The sequence below is a fragment of the Euprymna scolopes genome, chromosome 16, assembly GCF_053919585.1.
Source record: "Euprymna scolopes isolate OS-2025 chromosome 16, ASM5391958v1, whole genome shotgun sequence".
NCBI lineage: Eukaryota > Metazoa > Mollusca > Cephalopoda > Sepiida > Sepiolidae > Euprymna > Euprymna scolopes.
In genome coordinates this window covers 2,160,079-2,184,989 of record NC_136497.1, presented here as the reverse complement: position 1 = coordinate 2,184,989, position 24,911 = coordinate 2,160,079, and the positions used below count along the sequence as shown (strand labels likewise).

General features: G+C 36.8%; 1 protein-coding gene across 9 annotated transcripts in view; it reads left to right on the top strand.

Annotated features, from left to right (window-relative positions):
* LOC145295825 (thrombospondin-1-like) overlaps positions 1 to 24,911 on the top strand; it is a 520,485-nt gene that overhangs the window by 272,563 nt on the left and 223,011 nt on the right. For all 9 annotated transcript variants that reach the window (XM_080141527.1, XM_080141529.1, XM_080141528.1 and 6 more), the window contains one exon: positions 8,629 to 8,698. In XM_080141527.1, the coding sequence (XP_079997653.1) occupies positions 8,647 to 8,698 (52 nt within the window). In that variant the 5' untranslated portion in view covers positions 8,629 to 8,646. The remainder of the gene's footprint in view (positions 1 to 8,628; positions 8,699 to 24,911) is intronic.

Genomic DNA, 24,911 nt, shown 5'->3' with positions numbered 1-24,911 from the left:
TGTGTGTGTGTGTGTGTGTGTGTGTGTGTGTGTGTGTGTGTGAAAATGTGAAATTCAAAAAATTCAAAATTCAATATTAATATTCAATTAATATTTCTTCATTGAACCTACCTACACTAGAATATCCTTTTTAAATCTTGGCTTCTTTCAGGCTTTTCATACAAGTTTTTACTTTTTTCAATTTATGTGCTGAATAGCAAGATTTATGACTGCGTCTAAATATTATTTTTCTAAACACATTTCCTTTAATATGATGAACCATTTATTGAAAATCAAAAATTAAGAAAAAACTTTAAAAGTTAGTATTTCTTGTCGAATAACAAATGTGTCTTATTTAATTTCCTGATTTAATTTCAAATTGTCATTTATACTATTACTCTATCTTGTATATTGAGCAAAAGCTCTGTATCTGCATCTGATTGGCATTGTCTTATAAATATTGATGCTAATATTTATATGGACTTTAATCTTAAAGTATTATACAACCTGGCATCAATTGAAATGAATGGCTCTCGTCTTCAGGAGGCCTCAAGTTTTGACAAGCTTTTGGGCTTAACCAGTACTCCTGATCTTAAATGGAACACGTACATCAAATCTGTTGCCAAGGCTGCTGGAAAAATGGTGGGATCTTTCTATCGATCCAGTAGATATCTCACTGCTGAGGCAATTCTCTATCTATATAAGAGCCAGGTACGTCCAAGGATGGAATACTGTTGCCACATCTGGGCAGGAGCTGCTAGAAAGGACTTGGCCTGCCTTGATAGAGTTCAAAATAGACTTCATAGCCTCGTAGGAGGTGTCCTTTTCTCTTCCCTGCAACCTCTCTCATGGAAGAGATGTTACGAGTTTGTCTCTGATGTATCGTTATTTTCATGGAAAGTGTTCGACTGAGCTTCAGTCTATGGTCCTCCCTCGCCAAACTTTCACAAGAAACACTCGTCTAGCTGAAAACACTATCAATAAATCCCCCCACTCTTTATCTATGCCTAAACCTAAACGTAGATTCCATGAACAAAGTTTATTTCTTAGAACTGCACGCCTGTGGAATTGTCTTCCGTTTCCCTGCTGTCCGGCTGACTACAATATGGTTGTCTTCGTCTAACGTAAATAATATTGCTTGATGAGCCGTTCCATATAAGTTAACAAATTTACCGAATTTTCATTACTAATGATTACTATATTGACCAATTTCTACTGTACACTCCTTATCCTTCAGTAGCCTCTTAGCCTTGATAATGTGGTGATGCCTGTGTAAAAAAAAAATAACCTGTAATCTGAAAGTATTTCCAAATTTCAGTTAATACGATGAGCTTGCAATAAGTAATGCCCCTGACCTACTTCCCATAGCAGTAGAGCAACGAAACTTGGTACAGTTATTAGAGTTTCTTTACATAGAAACAACTTCATGGCAGGGATGAGGTGAAAGTCAGAGGGTGCAAGGTCAGGAGAGTAGGGAGGATGGGAGAGGATTTCATAACCACACTCCCATGCTTCTGATCTGGCGACATGCGGGTTGTGGACCGTAGCGTTGTCCTGCAGGAGGGGGGTACATTTGCTGATCTTGCCCCGCCTCTTGATTTTGATAGCTTCCCTTAGTTTCCTCAAAGTGAAGCATAATAGACTCCTGTAATTGTGGTACCCTTTGCCAGGAAATCTGTCATCACTACTCCGTCCTGGTCTCAGAAGACTGTGAGCACGGCCTTTCCAGCGGAGAGCTGCACCCTTGCCTTCTTTGGAGGTGGTGAGTCCAAGTGCTTCTACTGCATTGACTGGGCTTTGGTCTCTGGATCATAGTGATGGACCCAGGTTTCATCCTGTGTAATCAGTCTTTTGAAAAACTTTGACTCATCTTCTTGGCACATCTCCAAATACATCCTCGAGCACTCGACGCGTTCTCGCTTCTGGAATAATGTGAGCAACTTGGGAATCCATCTGGCAGACACCTTATGCATATGCAAATGGTCATGAATGATAGTTTTCACAGACCCTGTACGAATCTTGACATCTTGGGCTATTTACGAATAGTAATGCGCCGATTTTCCAAAATGGCAGCCTCAACTTGATGGACAGATGCCTCATCAATGGCAGAAGGGGGCGACCAGGTCTGGGAGCTGTTTCCACAGACTTCCGGCCATGTTTAAATTCACGATGCTAGCGTTGTATATGTGTATATATATGTGCAGATATGTGTGTAAACATATGTATATTTTTATATATAAACTAACAATAAAAAATAAAATAAAATAAATAAAATAACACTAACCTAGTTTTAAAACAGATCCTTTGTCCGATAAAATGCATGCCCATTAGGGCTAACTAAATCCTCAATAGAAGAGGACCATATAAAAACGATAAACAACGACAGAATTCGCGCATAAGCCTGAGGAATCCTAGAGTGGATGAAATGCTGAATATTCAGTGTAGCTTAATCGCCATATATATTTTATAAACTACTAACTAGCTCTACTTACGTATTGATCACTTTTGAAGTAAATACTTAAAGTTTACGCATAAATCTATACTTTCGTATATTAATTTTATGTGAGTAAATGAAGTAGTTATATATATATATATATATATATATATATATATATATATATATATATATATATATCCTCAAAACCTTGATTGAGTGGAGACTAAAACTTGCTGCTATTGTTTTAAATGATCTGAAATAACAGCTAGGGGAGACTTGATTCCAAATATTTCTCTTACATTATATCTCTCCTCTTTTAGAAATAGAGTACAATTATGAATATCTCCAGCATCAAATAATCATTTTACACTGTGAAATTTACTTTATATATGCCAAAGAGGGGAAATATAACATATGAGAAATATTTGAAATCAAGTCTCCCCTTTCTGTTATTTTAGATCATTGAAACCATAGCAGCAAGTTTCAGTCTCCCCTCCATCAAAGCCAGAGTTTTGGGAAAAATATCAGATATTTTGTAATTTTTATGCAAAACTAGGAAAATTAATGATGATTGAAACATTTTATGGCTGTGAAATAGTAGCAAAAATATTCTCTGAGTGATGGATGATCCCCTTAATGTGCGACCTCAAAGAAGTAAAATGTCACATTATCAACTATACAATTTAGATCATTACCTTTTCAACGAGCCTTCATTTGTTAAATTATGATCAATAGTGGCTGAGATTTGGCACTTATAAAATTGCCAAAAATTGTGTGTATATATATATATAGGGTGTCCACAAAGTCTGGCTACATTATCTCATTTTTTATCTTTTCTTTCTTTTTTCTTTGTATAATGTTGCATAAAGTTCCATTATGTAGCCAGACTTTGTGGACACCCTGTAGATTATGTAGTCAGACTTTGTGGGCACCGTGTCGATTATGCAGCCAGATTTTGTGGGCACCGTGTAGATTATGCAGCCAGACTTTGTGAGCACCGTGTAGATTATGATGCCAGACTTTGTGGGCACCGTGTATATTATGCAGCCAGACTTTGTGGGTACCGTGTAGATCATGCAACCAGACTTTGTGGGCACCGTGTAGATTATGTTGCCAGACTTTGTGGGCACCCTTTATATATTGTATTTTGTGTGCAGAAAGTTGTTAGATAGGACAAGTCATTGGTACCGTCGGTTTCAAGCCCGATGATTAGGACCGTTTTAGATATCCATATCAAGCTCTCTTCAGCTATGATTATTGGCTGAAGAGAGCTTGATATGCATATCTTAAACGGTCCTAAATATCGGGCTTGAAACCGACGGTACCAATGACTTGTCTCATCTATAACGTTCTGTACACAAAAGACAAAATATAAATACGCTCTTATTTTTCGGATTTTCCTTTTAATTTAGAACTCTGCTGAATTTCTTCCCCCCACCACCAAAAAAAAAACTAATCATATATATTACTCCACTTTAATTAATTAAAAAACCAAAACAAAAAGAAACTAGCAGTAGTTTGAGAACATTTTTTAAAATGATTTCGTTTGCTTTTTTGTTTTTCTTTTTTTTACTTTTTTGGTAATGTGCGCTGCTTGTCCAACCTGCAAAGGGTGCTTATTCCGAAAGCCGTTCTTAACATGGGGAGGTTGGGGTTGGTTTTTCCGAAAGGCATTTTCTTATTTTCAACCACCCAACGAGTTCCGGAATGAACACCCTTTGCAGGTTGGACAAGCAGCGCATATTGACCTTTTTTCTTTTGAGAAATGAATCAGAGTCGCGTTACCATAAAATGGAACTTTATGCAACATTATGCAAAGAAAAAAGAAAGAAAAGAAAAAAAATGAAAATAATTTTTAAGACAATAGTTATTTAATTACCTCCCCAAAAGAGCAGTTAGACACTAATGTTTTAAATGTGGGGAAAACTTGTTCCCTCAAAAGAGGCACACGGGATTTTTTTTTTGTTACATGGTAGACCACTTATCAAGGCCCGGAAGCCACTCGGGGATAAGGGTTATTACATGTACAGTAATCAATGGGATAATATCGTAGTAATCGTTAGTAATGGAGATTTGATAAAGTATCTTACTTAATGGGGGCGGTTTATAAGGAATTTGTTTATGTTGGACTTGAAGACATCCAAGTTGTAGTCAGGTGGGGAACAGGCAAACGGAAGAAAGTTCCACAATCGTGCACTTCTAAGAAAGAAGCTTTGTTCATGGAATCTACGTTTTAATCCATCCTTGTACGTACTTGGCTTTTATATAGATAGAGAATTGCATCAGCAGTGAGATATCTTCTGTAGCGGTAGAAGGATGCACCATTTTCCCAGCATCCTTGGCAACAGATCTGATGTACGTGTTCCATTTCAGATCAGGAGTAACGGTCAATCCCAGAAGCTTGTAAAAACATGGAGCCTCCCGAAGATGAGAGCTATCCATTTCAATTGATGCCAGATGGGGATCAGAGCATTGATGATGTAAAGTTAGGAGCTTGGTTGTAGATGCATTAAAAGTAACCAGCCATCTCTTCCCCCACTGTACCATGCACTCAAGATCAGAGGAGAGAGAATCAGAGAGAACTTGATCATTTACAGCCTTTGATGTGTTGCCATAGATGGTTGTGTCATCAGCTTATATGTCAACGAATGATTTATGTGTTTTGGGAGATCACTTATGTAGATGAGGAAGAGAGTTGGGCCCAGGATGGACCCCTGAGGGACTCCAGCATTAATACTGCAGGCCTCTGATTTCTGCCCATCAACCACTACTCTTATTAGCCTATCAGAGAGAAATGATTGAATAATTGATAAAACATTTCCAGTTATACTGTAGCTGAAAATCTTGTGAAGTAGGCCTTTATGCCATACCTTGTCGAAGGCCTTTGATATGTCAAGAGCAATTGCCCTGGAAAGGAAGCCTTTGTCAAGAGATTCACTAATGCTATGAGATATAACCGTTAGCACATCTGCTGTAGATCTAGCAGAACGGAAGCACATTGCATGTCACTAAGAAGGTTATTTCTGCTGAGGTGGTTGACTACTTCTTTATTTAATATGGATTCCAGCAACTTACTCATGACACACAGGAGACTTATTGGTCTGTACTGAGAGGGGGATGACTTATCACCTGAATGCTTAAATACAGGGTATACTGATGAGGTTTTCCAGGGTGTTGGGAAGGACTTCTCTTTAAGGCAACGCTTAAAGAGTTTTATAAGTATGGGGGCAACTTTTCGTTGAAGCTTTGTCAGCACTATAATTGGAATGCCGTCAAGACTAGTTGCTTTACTGGAATTGAGGTTCTTGATTAGTTTGGTGACCTCACGTACAGATATTTGTATGTTGCATAGCGTGTTGTCTGTTATAGGAGGAAATACGGGGAGTTGATGGCCTTCGTCACATGGGGTGGAATTAGCTGCAAAGTTCTTGGTAAATAGTTTGGCTTTGTCTGATGCTGACGAGATGACCTCAGGTCCATTGATGATGGTTGGTATAGAATGCACACTTCTGTTCAGGGTCCTGTTTGCTATTTGCCAAAACTGGTAGGAACCAAACCGCTGCTCAGCTACTTTGGATTTAACGGACTGAGCATATAGCTCTCTTGCATTTTTTATTACTCTTTTACAGTGGTGGCTGGCAGTCCTGAAAGCAACTTTAGTCTCAGTACATCTATTACATTGGCAGCTATGGAAAAAGTGATTTCTGTGCGCGATGGTAGCACCACATTCTGGGGAGAACCATGGCTGGCTGGTAGGTTTTTGTTGGAATTTTTTGGATGGTATGAATCGGTCTATGCCTACAATCAACCATTCGATCAAGTCTGATACTATAGAGGACACATATTTTTTAAATGTAGATCAGATATAAATGTACGGAAGCTATCCCAGTCATCCATTGAAAACATGTCTTCAATCTTCAGGGATTTATTCTACTTTTTAAAAAGATTTTCTCGTGTTACGTTGCTAGTGTGCTACGAAATTCAAATGTTAAAAAAGTTCACTTGTAAAATTTAATTTGAAAATAAAACACTCTCGGCTAAAAGTTTTGACTCTGACTAAATTTGTTTTATTTTTATTTCAATAATGAAGAAATAAACGTGTTTACTTATTTTAGAAAGATTTTTTTTAAGTGGCCAACTGGGAAGAAAGAAAGTCTCAATGTTTAAGAATTTGCCAAAAATATTCGCGACTGTGACTTTTATTGTTTATTTAAATAACATTTTTTGCGTTGACGGACTTAGTAGGTCGCTTATGTAAGACGAAATAGTTAATAAAAATCGGGAGTTTTCTTTAGTAAATATCTTTATACGTATGAACTTAAAGATATTTGCCAAAAAATAACTTCTCGAAACTTCTGAGTAAATTTGTTTAATTGTTTATTACAAGATTGTTTTACAATATTTTATGCTGACGGACCCAGTGGATCGCCTGTGTCGAAGTTGTTTTTATCAGCAGCAGTGGCAATTTAGTCGTACAATGATCGTACATCCTTTTTAGTCGTACATATTTAGTAAAACCCTATTCTTTGAATTCTTTCAGACAGGCCCTTCATATATAGTGCGTTTTTGAGTGGTGTTCTTTTGTGTTCCGTAAATTTCTGGAAGATGGTGTTGTGTTCTCTGGATAGTCGTTTGAATAGAGATTTTCTCTTAAACTGTCTATCTCCTCTTGATATGCATTGCTGTTAATACATATTGCTTTTGTTCGGTGTTGTAGGCAACGGACGATTCCTTTCTTTACATTAGTCTGCTATGCTGATTAAGAAATGTTCAGCTAAGCTAGCCCTATACTTTCCAAGCTCTAGTAAAAATGCTTTGCTGAATCTTGATTCCCTAATAGCTGAAAGATGGCCTCTGTGGTACCAGTGTACACGAATTCTGGTGAAAGAACAGCCTCTCTCAATTATCACCCCAGTATGAATTCAGGCAATGTCGTTCTACTGGAAATATTTTAACAGTCATCTCTGAACGCATTTACCATGTACTGGATAAGGTGGACGAAGCCAGGGCTGTAAACCTGGATATATCCAAGGCCTTTTACAAAGTCTGGCATAAAGGGCTGCTAATGAAAATTAAATCGTACGGTATAACATATACTAAATATAATTAGATCTTTCTTAGACAATAGAAGCATACAGGTTGTCACTGATGGATGTACATCCAAGCAGCATAACATTAATGCGAGAGTGCATCAGGGGTCGACCCTTGGACCATTATTATTCCTGATATTCATAAACGACCTGATAATATTGTGTCCGAGATGGATATATTTGCTGATGATACAAAGCTCTATAATATGCATGAGGGAAGAACAGATGTACATAAATCTAAGACAATGGCAGAATCTTTAGAAAATGACTTCCATACTATAGTGGAATGAATCCGCAAATGGATGGCAACATTTAATGCTAGTAAAACTAAGCTGCTCTCCTTTAACAATTACAAGACGACTTTCCAACTCCTTATATCGATGACAAATAGCACCCTATCTAAGAATTCTACCTTCAAACTCTTCGGCCTAACATTTTCGGGCAATATAAACTGAAACAAATACATAGAGGACATTGCAAAAGCTGCTGCAAAGAAGGTGGGTTCCCTCTATCGAGCTAGAAGACTACTCACACCTGAGAGTATCCTGTACCTTTACAAAGCCACCATTCGTCCATGCATGGAGTATTGTTGCCACATCTGGGCTGGTGCATCTACCACTAGTCTTTCCCTCTTAGATAAAGTCCGAAAAAGAGTTGTTAATCTAATCGGTCCCACTTTATCAACTAAGCTCCAGCCCCTGTCTCATCACTGCAATGTTTCATCACTGTGCCTGTTTTACAAATATTTTAATGGAATGTGTTCTGATGAACTCATTTCACTTGTACCCCTCGACGTACATATCCCCGACAAACCTGCTTGTCACTTTTTTTTTCTTTTTGGGGGGGAGGGGAGGGGTTCACGTTATTTTCCTCCTTCGTGGTACGGATTCGAGCCTGCCTACTACATTTTTTTTTTCTCCAAACACTCGGGACACGCCGGACACCCAGGTTAGTTAAATAATAAATATTGCATATTGATTTTAATAAATTTTATTTGTTTGTAAAAAAATGAAATCAAATCCCTACAAAAAAGGTATCATAAAATGATTCGTGTTTATTTTTGTTATTTTTGTTATTTTGCCATTGTAACATGATTTTATTGATGATTTTTTTTATTTGCAGCAAGAATTTGGAAACAAAATGGCGCTGGAACATCTTCTTGTCTCGTTACTGATCGTTTCTCTTCGCCCAGGTTAGTTGTTGAGCATTTTTTTTTTTCAGTAAAAGTTTGGAAATCAGTGGGCATTACCAACAAAACATATATTTTCTGATGGAACATCTGCACCATTTCCATCTTAAAAAAAAAAGAAAAAAAAAGGAAAATTTTCTAATTCCAAGATTAAACGGTTTGCAACAATAATGAGTTTATGTTTATGATATGAATGGGAAATTTCTGAGTTTTTACGAAATGATTACGAGACGAATATGTTTTAATCGAAGCTAATATAGAGTGAGGGGTTGAATTCTTCATCGGATGTTTGCATTTGTTTTTGCAATACACGTCAATCGATAATCAGTCTGACAGAAACTGGGCCATTTCGGTGGCCTTTTAGCTATCGAACTGATGCAAATGTTCTTGATAGTCCTAGGGGGTTCCCCCTCCCAGGCCCTGCGCCATGGCTTTCGGGAGGAACAAGCTTATGTCTTGGTGTCTAAGGCGCCCTCATCAGGAAATGTCAACGGGGATACCCAGACTTAATTTTGCAAGGCCAGTGTATGTCTTCTCTTGAGAGTGATGGCTCATTTCCCCACCTTCCCACCTTGTGTTAAATCCCCGTGCTGTGAGAAAGAAAAAAAAAAACACCGTGCGGTGAGAAAGAGATAAACACCGTCGAGAGAGAAAACTAGGTTTTATAAAGAATAAGGAGGAGTAGTATGCAGTTGTCAAAGAGAATATTGTGAGAAATAATCATTCTCGTTTTTCATTTATATTGTTGTTTTGAGGCATATGAACTTAACAGGATACGCTATGGTAAAAAAGAATGAACTGAAGTTTTCTGATTGACACACGCACCCATACACACTTTGCATCAGTTTCAGTGTAAATCTGGTTCGTGCTCTTTTTACTTTGTCTGCCCATCTCCCACGATCCTTCACAACCATTTTGTATAATGTTGGTCTAACCATGTTTATTTAGATGTGGGCGGGGGGGGGCAGTTTAGAAGATTTCTGACAGTTTTCTTTTGAGCTCATTTTTGGTGTTGTTTTCTATATCTTTACACTGTTTCTATTTTAAATTTGTGTAACTTGTTGGCGTTCGTCGTTATGTAAGTTAGTTTTCATGTTATTATTATTATTATTATTATTATTATTATTATTATTATTATTATTTTTATTATTATTATTTACTCACTAGGAGTAGTAACACAAGCCATCATCAAAGATTTCTCTTTGCTAACAACTTGAGGTGTTCTCTGGATGCTGAGTGACAACAAGTCTCCCCAGATAATTTATTATTATTATTATTATTATTATTATTATTATTATTATTATTATTATTATTATTATTATTATTATTGACTCACAAGGAGCTTTCACACATGTCATAAAAGATCTTTCCTTGAAAACAACCTGTGGTGTTCCCTGGAAGCTGGTTGACAACAAGTGTCCCCAGTTTTCCAGTACTCTCCACCTTTTCTGATATCATTTGCAAATGAATTTGCATCATCGCAACAGCCGCTTACCATTGATTTCTTGCTTGCAGCGGTCATTGGTTTCCACTGAAATTTGAGTGGCAATGAGCCTCCCCAAGATCCCAGTTCACTTCACACTTATCCAGCTGGTCAGTGCTCTCTTCTTGGTCTTTCCATCGTCCTTGACCCTTCTCGGCTATTTGGCATCATTCATTTTTTTAGGCGAGGGGGGAGGGGCAGTGATTGGGTAATGGGAGTGGATGGCAGACGGAATAGAGAACTTATGGATATGCATCTACAATGTTCTTGGCTCCATCTAATGATGCTTCATGTTTTGTGTCTGTAGTAGCTCGTCTAGCCCGTGCATGTGTATTAGTCCATGCATTCAGGGGTTTTCCTTAATATTTCAGCCATTTTCATTATTATTATTTGTTGTATCTTTCCAGCCATTCATCTGATTCTAATTTCTCCCATTCTTTTTTCAAAGTTTTTAGGAATTGTTCCTAGTGCTCCTACTATTATAGGTATTATCTTGATTTTCTTCATCTTCCATATTCCTTTCAGCTCTCTGGCTAGCTTGTGTATTTGCTCCGTTTCTTCTTTTCTTTGATATTTATCCTGTGATCAGCTGAAACAGCAAAGTCTACGATTTAGCAGGACTTTTCTTTCTTGTTAATTATTACAACATCCGGTCTTCTTGCTTGGATAGATTTATTTATGCTGGCTTTTTGTTATGGTCCCAAGATTTTCAATTATAATTCGAATCACCTTGACTGTCATACAGTTTGAGGTGTTAACATTCTATTATTATTGTTTCATAGCATTCTCAACTTTCTGATATATTTTTTTTGTTTTTGTTTTACAAATGAATCACCACTTATCAAGGCCTGGAGGCCACTCGAGGATAAGGATTAATGGGTATGCATTAGTCAATGTGGTTATAATGTTTTTAACATAGGTATTGGGATTTTTGTAAGTTGGATTACATAGGGATACGGTTCATCAAGAACTTGTTTACATTGGACTTGATGACAATCAGATTGTAGTCACCTGGGAAGCAGGCCAACGGAAGAGAGTTCCACAGGCGTGCAGTTCTAAGAAAGAAGCTTTGCTTATGGAATCTACGTTTATGTCTAGGCACAAAAAAGAAGTTTAGGAAATTATTGGTGGTGGTTCTGGCTAGACGAGTGTTTTTCATGAATGTTTGTTGAGGGGGGACCATAGATTAAAGCTCAGACGAGCACCTGCCATAGAAATAACGATAAAGCAGAGACAGGCTCGCAACGTCTCTTCTGTGGGAAAGAAGTCTGTTTTGAACTCTGTCAAGGCAGGATAAGCAGCTTCTAGCAGCCCAGATGAGGCAACAGTACTCCATTATTGGCCACACCTGGCTTTTATATAGGTAGAGAATTGCATCAGGAGTGAGATATCTACTGGAGCGGTAGAAGGATTCTACCATTTCTCCAGCGATCTTGGCAACGGATTTGATATACGTGTTCCATTTCAGATTGGGAGTAAAGGTCAGGCCCAGAAGCCTCATGAAGCCTCCCCAAGACGAGAGCCATTCATTTCAATTGATGCCAGATGGACATCAGAGCGTTGATGATGCAAGGACAGAAGTGGGGTTTTAGATGCATTAAAAGTAATCAGCCACGTCTTTCCCCATTGTACCACGTGCTCATATCAGAGGAGAAAGAATCAGAGAGAACTTGGTAGTTTACGGTCTTTGATGTACTGCCATAGATGGTGGTATCGTCAGCATAAATGTCTACTAATGATGTAAGTATGTGTTTTGGGAGATCATTGATATAGATCAGGAAGAGAGTTGGGCCCAGGATGGACCCCTGAAGGACCCCAACGCTAATACCGAGAGCTTTTGATTTCTGCTCCTCAACGACTACTCTTATGAACCTATCAGAAGGAAATGATTTAATAATTGAGAAGACATTTCCAGCTATACCATAGCTGGAGATCTTGTGAAGTAAACTCTTGTGCCATACCTTATAAAAGGCCTTTGATATGTTAAGAGCAATTGCCTCGGAGAGGAAGCCTCCATTGGGAGATTCGCTAATCCTGTGAAATAAAACTATAAGCACGTCTGCTGTAGATCTACCAGAATGGAAACCATATTGCAGATCACTAAGGAGTTTATTTTTGCAGAGATGGTTGACTACTTCTCTATTTAACACAGATTCAAGTAACTTACTCATGACGCACAGGAGACTTATTGGCCTGTACTGTTCCATGGGGTTGGGAAGCATTTCTCCTTAAGACAACGCTTAAATAACTTTGTTAGTATGGGCGCTAGTTCTGGTCAAAGCTTTTTGACCACTATAATTGAAATGCCGTCAAGGCCAGTTGCTTTACTGAAATTGAGGTTTTTGATTAGCTTGGCAACATCACATACAGATATTTGTATGTCGCATAGCATGTTTTCAGTTACACAGGGGAAATGCTGGGAGTTGATGGCCTTGGTCGTTAAGGGTACAATTAGCTGCAAAGTTCTTGGCAAAGAGTTTGGCTTTGTCTGATGCTGACGAGATTACCTCAGGTCCACTGATTTTTTTTGTTCATTATTATTATTTGTTTAATTTATTTTAACTTTAGTTTAGACATTCAAGCTATACCTTAACACTTTCGCTGTTCCCAAAAGACAAGCCTTATGTAAAATTGGAAAGAAATTGTCTTAATTTGATTAAGTCATTTTTTGTTGCTTTTTGTTATGGTTCCAAGCGTTCCAATCACAATGGGAATCACCTTGACTTCTTTACATTTCCAGAGTCTAACTAATTCCTATTTTAGATCTTGGTATTTTTTTTTCTTGTTCTCGCACTCTGGTATCGAAAGGGCAAGCTACACTTATAATTGAGCAAGTTCTCTTGTTTAATTTAGTAAAATTATATCAAGTCTGGAGTGTTCAAGGACCTTATCAGTCTGTATGTGCATATCCCAAATAAGTTTGACATTGTCGTTTTCCTGCACCACATCTGGTTTATGCTCATACCACTTCTCATTGTGGTCTAATGCATAGAGTTTTCATATATTCCAGTGTAGGACATGAGCGACTGTGTCGTGTCTCCATTTTTTATATTCGTGTTAAACTATCATAGGACATTCCAATACAATATGCGTTAATGTTTCTTCCCTTTCATTACACTTTCTGCACATCGATGATTCCGCAGTTTTGTCGATGTAGTGTTTGATGGACCTAGTGCGAGTGGCTTGTTCCTTTATTATTATTATTATTATTATTATTATTATTATTATTATTATCATTATTATTATTATTATTATTATTATTATTATTAATTTAACTCACTGAGTTTTCACACATCTAAGAATTCTTTTGAGCATTATGTGTAGCCTGGGGTCTGAGTGACAACAATATATATAATTCGCAGTACTCTCAACTTCTTCTAATAACCTTTGCAAATTAACTGCATTATTGCAACAACCGTCTACCATTGATTTCTCATTGGTAAAGACCACTGGTCTTCACTGTGATTTGGATGGTAATAAGACTCGCAGCTTTCTTCACACTCATTCAGTGGAGATCTGGTTAATACTTTCTCTCCTTGGTCTTTCCATCCTTCTTAACCCTCCTTATTTATTTGGTGTGGCACAAGTTTATGGTAACAAAAAGGGGGCGATTATACAGTGGGGGTAAATTTACAATTCTACAGTTTCAGTTTTCATGAATCCATTTATATTATTATTAGTAGTAGAAGTGGTAGTAGTAGTAGGAGTAGGAGGATAAAGAGGAGGAGTATCATTATCTATATATTAATAGGATAGTGTGTGTGTTATTTATTTTGTGTGTCACGCTTACATCCGAGTGACTGTCGTTTAATTGTTATGAACTTCCATTTCTTGTAATAAATAATTTTACCAAGAATTCCTCAGAAGTTTTCTTTTCGGTTTTAATTATAGCTTATGGCACTTCAGTATTCTATTTTTTTTTTTTATATATAAATAATTTTAGCAAGAATTCTTCATAAGTTTTGAATTCAGCTTCGATTATAATTGAAGGAACTCAATTTATATATATATATATATATATATATATATATATATATATATATATATATATATATATATATACACATATATTTTTTCATAAGTTTTGGTTTTGGTTTCGATTCAACTTGGTTGCGTGCCAATCTAAGACTGCCAGGCACCGGTACTCGATACTGGAAGTGACGTCACTAGAGAAAGTGACGTCATGAGATAGTCCATTAATCCCATGGAGGGCGTCTCCAACATCACCTCCCAAGCTTTTTGTTTGTAAAAGCTGTCAGTACCTCTTCCTTTTGGGGTTTACCATCAATTGCTCGATAATCTTTCTCTTACGAAACGACCGCCATAGTTCAGGTGTTGGTTGAGGAGGTTCAAGATCAAAAGTTTCGAAGAAGGTGTCTATCGGCTCATCTTCCAATAGTGGACTGTCACTGGTTTCAACTAATCGACATCTCCTTAGTTGGTTCAGGTGACGTTTGTGGGTATATGTTGGTCCTTGGATGATATATACCATGTCACCGACTCTCTTAGTAATTGTACCTACCTCCCAGAATGATGTGTTGTTTTTATAACTTTTGAAAAACACTCTTTCACTTGGTATGAAACGTTTACTGGGTACATAAGTGGTCACTAGTGGCCTCGACTGTTTGGGTAAGAGTTTGTCAAAAACGGACCTCACTTTCAGCGCAAACATCGTTTCTGCAGGTGAGACTGCTGTTGATGTGTTCGGGTTCGATGTAATCCTATACGCATGTAGAAATTGTTGCTTTGGCTTGGGAAATTCTTTTAGCGAGGGTTTTTTAGCTTCCGGCTTTGCAGTTTTTCTGCCTCCTTTGGCAGATTCTGTTGAAGCTTTCTTTTTCGATTTCTCTGTTGGGACTTTCTTTTTGAAAACGGGCAGAGTGTTTTCTTTTAGTTCGAATCTTGCTATAGCTTTTGTACCTTTTCCTAGTTCTGGTGAGAATACTTCTGGAAATTCCTCTTTTAACTCGTCTTTCAGTTGTTGCGCTTCCGTAGACGAGTCTTCTACCCTATGAAAAAATTTATTCATAGGTTGGTCCCACAATTCGAATCACTCCATCCAGTCAGTACCGAACAGGTTTTCGGATGTCCTATGTACATACACTTTCACTTTTTTAGTAACACCACTTAAGGTCACCGGGAGTGTGAGCTCTCCCTCAAATTCCACCTTATCGCGTGTCACAGCTCGAGCTGATTTGTTCGTCTTTCGCATGGTTAGTTTCCTTAGCCTATTCCAGTCTGACCTGGAATCCAATTGTAGATGCACAGTTTTATTTGCGATGTAAACTGTGACATATTTGCGCCGGTTCTTATCCGAATCCAAGTCAGATCTAGTCTAGATCGGTGTTTTTTATTTTTGAATGTACTTATATAAAAACAACACTAGCGAATAAATACTGGGAACTCAAAGAAAGCGGACATTCGCCGGTAGTCGAATGGAAAATAATGAGACAAGCTACCACGTGCAGACATTTAGACGACCCATGTAAATTATGCCTCCATGAAAAATTTGCTATCCTGTACTTTAAAGAACCCCAAAATCTATTAAACTGTAGACGAGAAATAGCAAACAACTGTGTTCACAAAATAAAACTTACTCTAGGATAGCGATACAAAATAGCTTTAAAACTAACAATAACAATAGAAAACAAACAAAGAAATAAATTAAATAAACATGAATATACATAAACGATCACACATATATGTATATATATATGTATATATGTGCATGTATGTGTGTACACATAGGTATATTTATATATATATAAAAAAATGAAGGAAAACGTCTACCTTAAACCACTAACCTAGTTCTAAAACAGATCCTTTGTTCGATAAAATGCATGCCCATTGGCTGATAGGAAGGGGCGCGGTGGATACTAGAAAGCTGATTGGCTAACTAAAAATCCTCAACATATATAAAAACAAGAAGCAACGACAGAATTCGCGCATAAGCCTGACGAATCCTATAGTGGATGAAACGCAGAATATTCAGTGTAGCTTAATCGCCATATATATTTTATAAATTACTATATATACATATATATATATATAAAGCTAAACGTCGGTGTTAGTGTTTAGTTACGAATAGGCTCCTATATGGTTGACTATTATAGAAAACTGATCACATATAATGATAGAAGATGTATCAAGACACAGGAATGGATATGTTTGATCTGACATAATGATGATTCATTAAAATTGTGGGGTTTGCGTACGCGCCTCGTCCACAAAGTATGGAAATAAAAAATTTAAAAATAAAAGAAATCGTTTACAAATGTTTTTGATATAGATGTACATAATAATACTTTGATAAGTATGTTTTACCTTATATAGGGATGGTATAATAAAATTGTGGGGTCTGCATTCGCTCCTGGCCTCCATAGAATGGAAATAAGCACAAACTTTAATAAAGACTTTTCATATCTATCTGCGTAAGTATACTTTGATAATTATGTTTCAGTTTGAAGAAATATGGTATAGTAAAATTATGGTGTGTTCGTTCGCGCCTGACCACCATAGAATGGAAATATGTCACAAAGTTTAGCAAGGTTTTTTAATATAAATCCATAGAATATTGTGATAATTGTTTCAGTGTGAACAGGTATGGTATAATAAATTATGGGGTTTATCTATTCTATTTTTACTTTCATCATATTTTGCTTTGGTTTTGATACCCCCAAATTCGAAGCTATCTCTTTACAACCCTTCCTTTTCATAACCTATCATACTTTCATAAATCAGTCCATTTTCTGTAGGCTGTTTTTGAACCCAGTCAACGACGGGTTCTTTTGCTAGTATGTATATATATATATATATATATATATATATATATATATATATATATATATATATATATATATATATATATATGTATGTGTGTGTGTGTGTGTGTGTGTGTGTATACCAAAAATGGTAATATTACAGAGAATATATATATATATATATTTTATTACCGTTTTTTGTGCTTAGTTACTAAGCAGATAAAATGGTATATATATATATATATATATATATATATATATATATATATATATATATATATATATATATGTGTGTGTATATATATATATTGTATTTATTTGCTTCCCCACCAAAGCAAATTAGGCACAAGGCCGTTTTTAATGTGGGGTAAAAACCAGCTCCCCTAAAAGTAGCCAAAAAGGGGGCACTCTGGTTACCAAAAATAATAATTGCCCCAGTATAGAGGGTTTCCTTCCATTGACTGGTACAAATTATCTTAAGTGCAGCATCTGCAGAACAGATACTACACTTTGATCCCGGCCCGAAGGCCAAGAACAACAGAAAAAAGGCAAGCCTCTTTTCTCTCGCCCCCTTCCCCTCTCTCTCTCTCTCTCTCTCTCTTTCTATATATATATATATATATATATATATATATATATATATATATATATTAGCTTCCACTTCTCTTAAAAAGAGGTCTCTACTAACCCATTTCTTCCACTCTGAATTTTAAACATTCAAATGATTCTACATTTTTCCCGTCTCACTACAAAAAGAAAAACATCTTATTGCTCTTTTTCATTTGTTAATAATTTTTCACCCGCCATATCGACGAATCAGTCAGCTGGCTGGAGGTGAAAAGTTCGTGCGTACTTTCTGCTGTTTCTTGCCAACAATGAAAAAACTTTGTGGAAAGCAATGGCGGCCGATGAAGTGATTGCAATAATGGATGATAGATGAAGCGAAGAAGAAGAAGAAGAAGAAGACAGAGAAAAGAGATAATAGAATTAAGAAAAAGGACGAAAAATATGTAAACTAGAAAAAAGTTTTTTAAAAAATGAACAAATCCATGGAAGTAGACTAAAAGGAACGAACAACGTTTGCTTTCTTTTACAGCATTTCATCAATATTTGGTGAATGATATACGCCGAATCCAGTTATTTTGGTAAAAGATTTCTGCTTAATATGTTGGTATTTCTACAGAATTTGAATCAAACCAAACCGATTTCTGCCGAACTGAACCTAAAACTTACGTTATGTAAGCTTTCTGAATTTTTGAGATGAGGACTGATAATTTGTATATTTCGGTTTATTATTTTTACAAAGTTTCAGCCGATGTAACCTCAGACCTTCTTCATGTGTATGTTATCGAACTCGAGAATCTTTTCTTTTTTTTATTACATTTTCACCCCAAACAAGCCACTTTGATGTAGGAGGCTACTATCAGGGACATAAGTTACAGGGGTACTATGTGGGAGTTAGGCAGCAAGATGTCGGTTCACGTTACAATTGAACTTCTGCATGTCAGTACAGTTGGAGAAGTAGGAACCGAGAAGAGAATTCCAAAGTCTAGCGGTTCTGGGGAAGAAACTACTGAAGTAGAAGGCTCTCTTACATCTAGGGATCTCAAATGTGAAGGGGTGGAATTTTGCTGCTTGTCGGGTTAAGTTGAAGGGGTGCAACTTTCTGTCAAACTCGGGAGATCTGCACAGAATTTGGAATGGAGCCCTTTATGTAATCCATGGAGATAGATTGCTCTCGTTCTCTCAGCCATGACTGTCTGAAGTAATTTGCAATTGTATTCTTAGTATCGCTTGCACTGATGATTGAACTTCAACCTCCAGAAGAGTTTAACTTAAACTGAATTTACCAAGTACTGTTACACAACAGGTCGTGCAAACCACAAAGATTCTCAAGTTCAACACGATATACCTGAAATGAGTTGAAGATTATATCAGCTGAAACGTTGTGAAAATGACACTTAAGTTGAGTCCAAAATAATCCAAATAATCCCTATTTATTGTTTTAATATGAATATTTGCAGATACAGTTTCATATCAGAACCAAGAATAATGCTGTTTCGGGTAAAAACGATCTGTACATTGTTTTTATCAGTGTATGCTTTGTAAATAAATCTATAAAGCACAGATACTTTTTCATTTGATTTTAATTTAATCTAATTAAATTCTATAATGGTGTGGTTAATAATAGACCATTAACAATTACTTCACTTTCCAACTATAATAATTTCGTTTGTCACTGATTACAGTGAACTATTTGCCCAATCGTTCATCTTGAACGCCATCTTGGACTTCACAAACCACTTTTTCACAAATTTTCCACGGCAGACTAAAGCCACACTTGATGATCTAATCAAACCCTCTTCTCATGTCTTGTATATCTTTAAAAAAAAATCTCTGACACCTCTAAAGAATGTCGACCTGGTCTTATCCCTGTTATTGTAAAAAAAAGAAAATGCTCTGCTGAGCTGGCTCCAAACTCTATAATTAATGCTTTGCTAAATCTTGCTGACTTGAAAGCTGAGAAATTGCTTCTCTAGTACGAATGTTTAAGAATTCACGCGAAAAGAATTAACCTAAAAATTATCGCCTAACCAGTTTTTTTTTCTCGCTCAAAATCTTTGAATCTCTACTCAATTTACTGACAGTCTGTCACTTCATTAATGCTAAACTTCTTTCTGACCATCAGTATCAATTTAGGCACGCACGTTCGACTGTGGATATCCAAGCGATCATCTTTTTACGTATACACTGGACCCTAAGCCTTTGACAAAGCCTTGCATGAAGGTCTTCACATGAAACATAATTCATATGATATTACTTGAAATATTTAATATAATTAAATCCTACTTAACGAAAAAGATCCACGTTGTCGTCAATAGTCGTACATCCAAACAATAAATTATTAGAAAAAAAAAGCAAAAGAAACTGCTCATCGAAAAGTGGGCCAGAAAAATTGACGAATAAAAAAGAAAAATATGTAATTTTCACAATCGATGGAAAGAATTTGAGTGAAGAAGAAAAATAAATTGTTTAAAAAAACAAGTAAAAATGAAGTAGAAATGTTTAAAAGATAAGAATGGGATTTCAATAAAATGAGAAACGTGTAAAACCTGAAAGAAAACATTATTGAAATGTGTCCGGGTGGGTGGGGTGTGAACAAAGAAAATAAACGAATTAACCAAACCTGATCCAACCTTAACACTAACATTAGCACAAACATTAACACTAACATTAACACTAACATTAGCACAAACATTAACACTAACATTAACACTAACATTAACACTAACATTAACACAAACATTAACACTAACATTAACACTAACATTAACACTAACATTAGCACAAACATTAACACTAACATTAACACTAACATTAGCACAAACATTAACACTAACATTAACACTAACATTAACACTAACATTAACACTAACATTAGCACAAACATTAACACTCTCCAACAACAATAGATATTTTGAAGATGCCTTCATTCAATCTTTCTTTTCAATTTTCTTCTTCTTTTTTTTTTTGCTGAGGAATGGGCATCTTACCGGATGCCAGATCTTCGCCTGCTATCTCAGACATTCTAACCGAGTTATCTTTTTAAAATTCTGCCTTTTGAAATTTTATATCATACATAAACTTTGTTATTTGCTATCTTCTCTCTCTCAGCTCTGACGTCTACCAGGGTTGCTACTGACTCCCGCTTGTCTTATATCACTATGTTAACTTTAACAGATCCGTTTTCTAAATAGGCAGCTGTAGAAATTGCATAGTCATAGTGGATGGTATATGACTTATTTCCAACTGTTCTTTCTGGTAAACATGTTCGTAGGATTTGCTGATGCACTTGATATTCAACTTGTTATAGATCATCCATTGTGTCGCATTGTATAATAGCCGTCCCCAAGCAGAAGTTTACATTTGGATGTCAATAACTCCTACTCTCTACTTCTGTGTGGCAGAACTTGCACTTTTGTCATTGCTGAGTTTAAAAGCATCTTTTTAAAAGCATATTTCATCAAGCTTTAGTCTTAGACAGTCATTATTAGGGCTAGAACTTCAGCATATTCTTTTCATTGTTTTGACTCTCGAGTGTGTATACGTTGATATCTTATATGCTTTTATATAGAGTGATGTGGTTCTCGGCTGATTAACTGTGTCTAACTGGGTCGGATATATACTCGAGAGTCAGAACAATGAAAAGAATATGCTGTTGTCATAGTCCTAGTCATTATCATATTCTTCTGATCATAATAAAACGGTACACTTTCCTTATCTATATATTCCTGAGATAGTTCGTCGAAAATATTTAGCATGCTGTTAGTTGGCTTATTCTTCAAAGTTTCTTCATATTTAGCAATGAAAATCTTATTTCAGATTTAAGCATATCAAGAGAAAGAAATCCTTGAACACATTTCCAATAAGATGTTTTGCTGTTGAGTCACTATTTGTAAAGGTCAAGAGACACTCGAGGATATGGGTTAATGAAATGGAACAATTGTCTGGCAAAATTGATCAATACAATGAACTGTCTGATAACATAGGAATTCAAATTCATATTTGTTGATATTAGATTTGAAGACGACCATGTTGTAGTATACAAAGAAGTAGGCATGCGGTAATGTGTTCCACAGATAAGAAATATTTTGTAGAGAAGCACTGTTCATGAAAATTTTACTTGATGGTAGGTTATTCGTATTATTTGAATTCTTCGGGCTTTGATCTCATCTTGAGTGTCATTTTCACAACGTGTCGATTGATGTAATCTCAAACTTTGTAATCTCAAACTTTCTTCAGGTGTATCTTGTCGAACTTGGGAATGTTTCTCTTAAACTCGAGAATCTGAAACGTAGCATGCTCTTGTTCCATCAGCCATGACTGAAGATAGAGTTCCTAAGTAATCCACAATTGTATTTTTCAGTCGCCCACACTGACATAAATCCCTGACCAGTGCAGGTTATCAAAGCATCAAAGAATGATAATTTCTTGTTATGTTCTTTTTCTATCGTGAACTGTACAGATGGACAGAGTTCATATGGCCTAGTAATGTTTGAGCATCTTTCTGGTGGGGTCAGAGTATGAATGTGTCATCCACATATTGCAACCTTATTGTTGGCTTTAGTGGTGTTTATCCTGATGCTATTTCCTCGAATATTCCATGTAAGCATTGGTCAGTACTGAGGAGAATGGTGATTCCATCACCAAACCTTCTCCCTACCGATATATATCAGATCCCATCACGACCTATGTATTTCTACACAAAAGGTCAACATCTCCATTATATTGTCGATTGGATGCAAGTGCTTTCCTTCAGTGAGGAATCCAAAGTCAGCTTATCCTGTACCACTGTCAGAGTTGGCATACAATGAAGATGTGCCTATGATTGGATCTACCAAGAATCAGCTCAATTCTGGCATGCTGATCCTCGGGTGTTGAAAATGGGCTTGAAAATACCTTCCTTATGAATCTTATGGAGGTCGTGTAGGTTTGGTAGCTTGCTCTAGTGTTGTAATAGCTATTTGTATTTTGCATGTGGTATTAGGTCCTTGTTCTTACTGAGGATCTGCGATAGTTCCCTTTCCATTTTCAAGGTCAGATTCTTTTTCACTTTACAACAGCTATATTATTAAATCTGCTAATTTTTTGGAATATTTTGCTCCATTTATTAACATTGCCTTTTTCATTATCACTGTGCAGTGACTTAATAGCCAACACTTCAATAGTAATATATAGTAATAATAATTAGTAATAATAATTAGTAATAATAATTAGTAATAATGGCATTTCTAACTAGTAAGAAAAACGGTTTAAGGCTCTCAAATTTCGTGGGCGACTGAAAAATACAATTGTGGATTACTTAGGAACTCTATTTTCAGTCATGGTTGATGGAACAAGAGCATGCTACGTTTCAGATTCCCGAGTTTAAGAGAAACATTCCCAAGTTCGACAAGATACACCTGAAGAACTGTCTGCAAGGACCCGTGGCGCAGTTGTTAGAATACTTAAAAAAATCAATTGTAAAAGTGATATTCTTTTGAAAGTTGAAAGTTCAATCCTCAGTGTGGGCGACTGAAAAATACAATTGCCAATTACTTAAGACCTCTATGCAGTCATGGCTGACGGAACAAGAGCATACTATCCATGTGAAGTAAATAAATGGTTCCGTTTCAGAGTCCTGAGTTTGCCAGAAATATTCCCGAGTTCGATAAGATACAGTTGAAGAAGGTCGGAGGTTACATCGACCAAAACGTTGTGAAAATGACACTCAAGATGAAAACAGTAGTTTGAAGAATCCAAATAATAGGAATAACTAGGTATCTGGTAGAAGAGGGGACAGTCTTTTTCCATTGTGATAGAAGGACGAGTTCTTATTGTGAATGCCTCACGAGATAGAACTAGATATTGGAGCTCAGTCGAACACCTTTCATGAAAATAACGAGAGATAAGTATTGTATCTTGCATGAGAAAGAGTCTTTTTTTTTTCTTTTACAAGGTAGTCACCACTTATCAAGTCCCGGAAGCCACTCAGGGATAAGGGTTATTGTGTGTACAGTACGTTAGTTTTGGAGATCTGATAAAGTGTCTTACTTAAGGAGGCGGTTCATCAGGAATTTGTTCATATTGGACTTGAAGATAGCCAGGTTGTAGTCAGGTGCGAAACAGGTAACGGAACAGAGTTTCACAGGCGTGCACTTCTAAGAAAGAAGCTGGAATCTACGTTTTGATTTTGGCACAGATAAGGAGTGGGGGAAATTATTGACAGTGGTTTCAGCTAGACGGATGTTTTTCATGAAAGATTGGCGATGGGGGGACCAAAGATTGGAGTTCAGACAAGCACCTGCCATGGTAGTTACGATAAAACAAAGACAGGCTCGCATCGTCTCTCCTGTGAGAGAGAGGTTGCAGAGAAAAGAAAAGGGCATCACCCACTAAGCCACAAAGCCTATTTTATACTCTGTCAAGGCAGGATAGGCTGTTTTAGCAGCTCCTGCCCAGATGTGGCAGCAGTATTCTATCCTTGGATGTACTTGGCTTTTATACAGATAGAGAATTGCATCAGCGGTGAGATATCTTCTGGAGCGGTAGAAGGATCCTACCATTTTTGGCAACTGACCTGATGTACATATTCCATTTCAGGTCAGGGGTAAAGGTCAAGCCCAGAAGCTTATCAAAACATCGAGCTTCCCCTAGACGAGACCCACCCATATCAATTGACGCAAGATGGGGATCAGAGCGTTGATGATGTAAAGATAGGAGCTTGGTTTTAGATGCATTAAAATTAATCAGCCACCTCCTCCCCCACTGTACCACACACTCAAGATCAGAGGAGAGAGAATCTGAGAGAACTTTGTCATTTACGGCCTTTGATGTGTTGCCATAAATGGTCGTGTCACCGGCATAGATGTCAACAACTGATTTAAGTATGTGTTTTGGGAGATCATTGATGTAGCTCAGGAAGAGAGTTGGGCCCAGGATTGACCCCTGAGGGACTCCAGCATTAATATGCTGAAATCTAGTGGGGACTGATCTCTTCTGTTCTTTTCAGCCTAGAAGCGTGTGTTCTATCCCAACCATCATAAATGGACCTGAGGTCATCTCGTCAGTATCAGACAAGGCCAAACTATTTGCCAAGAACTTTGCAGCTAATTCTACCTATGCGATGAAGGCCATTAACTCCCCATATTTCCTCCTATAACGGACAACACGCTTTGCAACATACAAATATCTGTGCGTGATGTCGCCAAACTTACAAAACTCTTTAAGAGAACTTTTAAACTTTTAAAGAGAAGTGCTGATTTGACATGGGTTATGCAGATGGGGACTTGCATCAGGAGTCTAGTATCTTCTGGAGCAACAGTGATGCAAGCATTTTTCCATCAACATTAGCAACTGATTTGATGCAAGTGATGGAAATGCTATTTCGCATATAAATGTGACAGACCAAACGAACGATGGACTGACACAC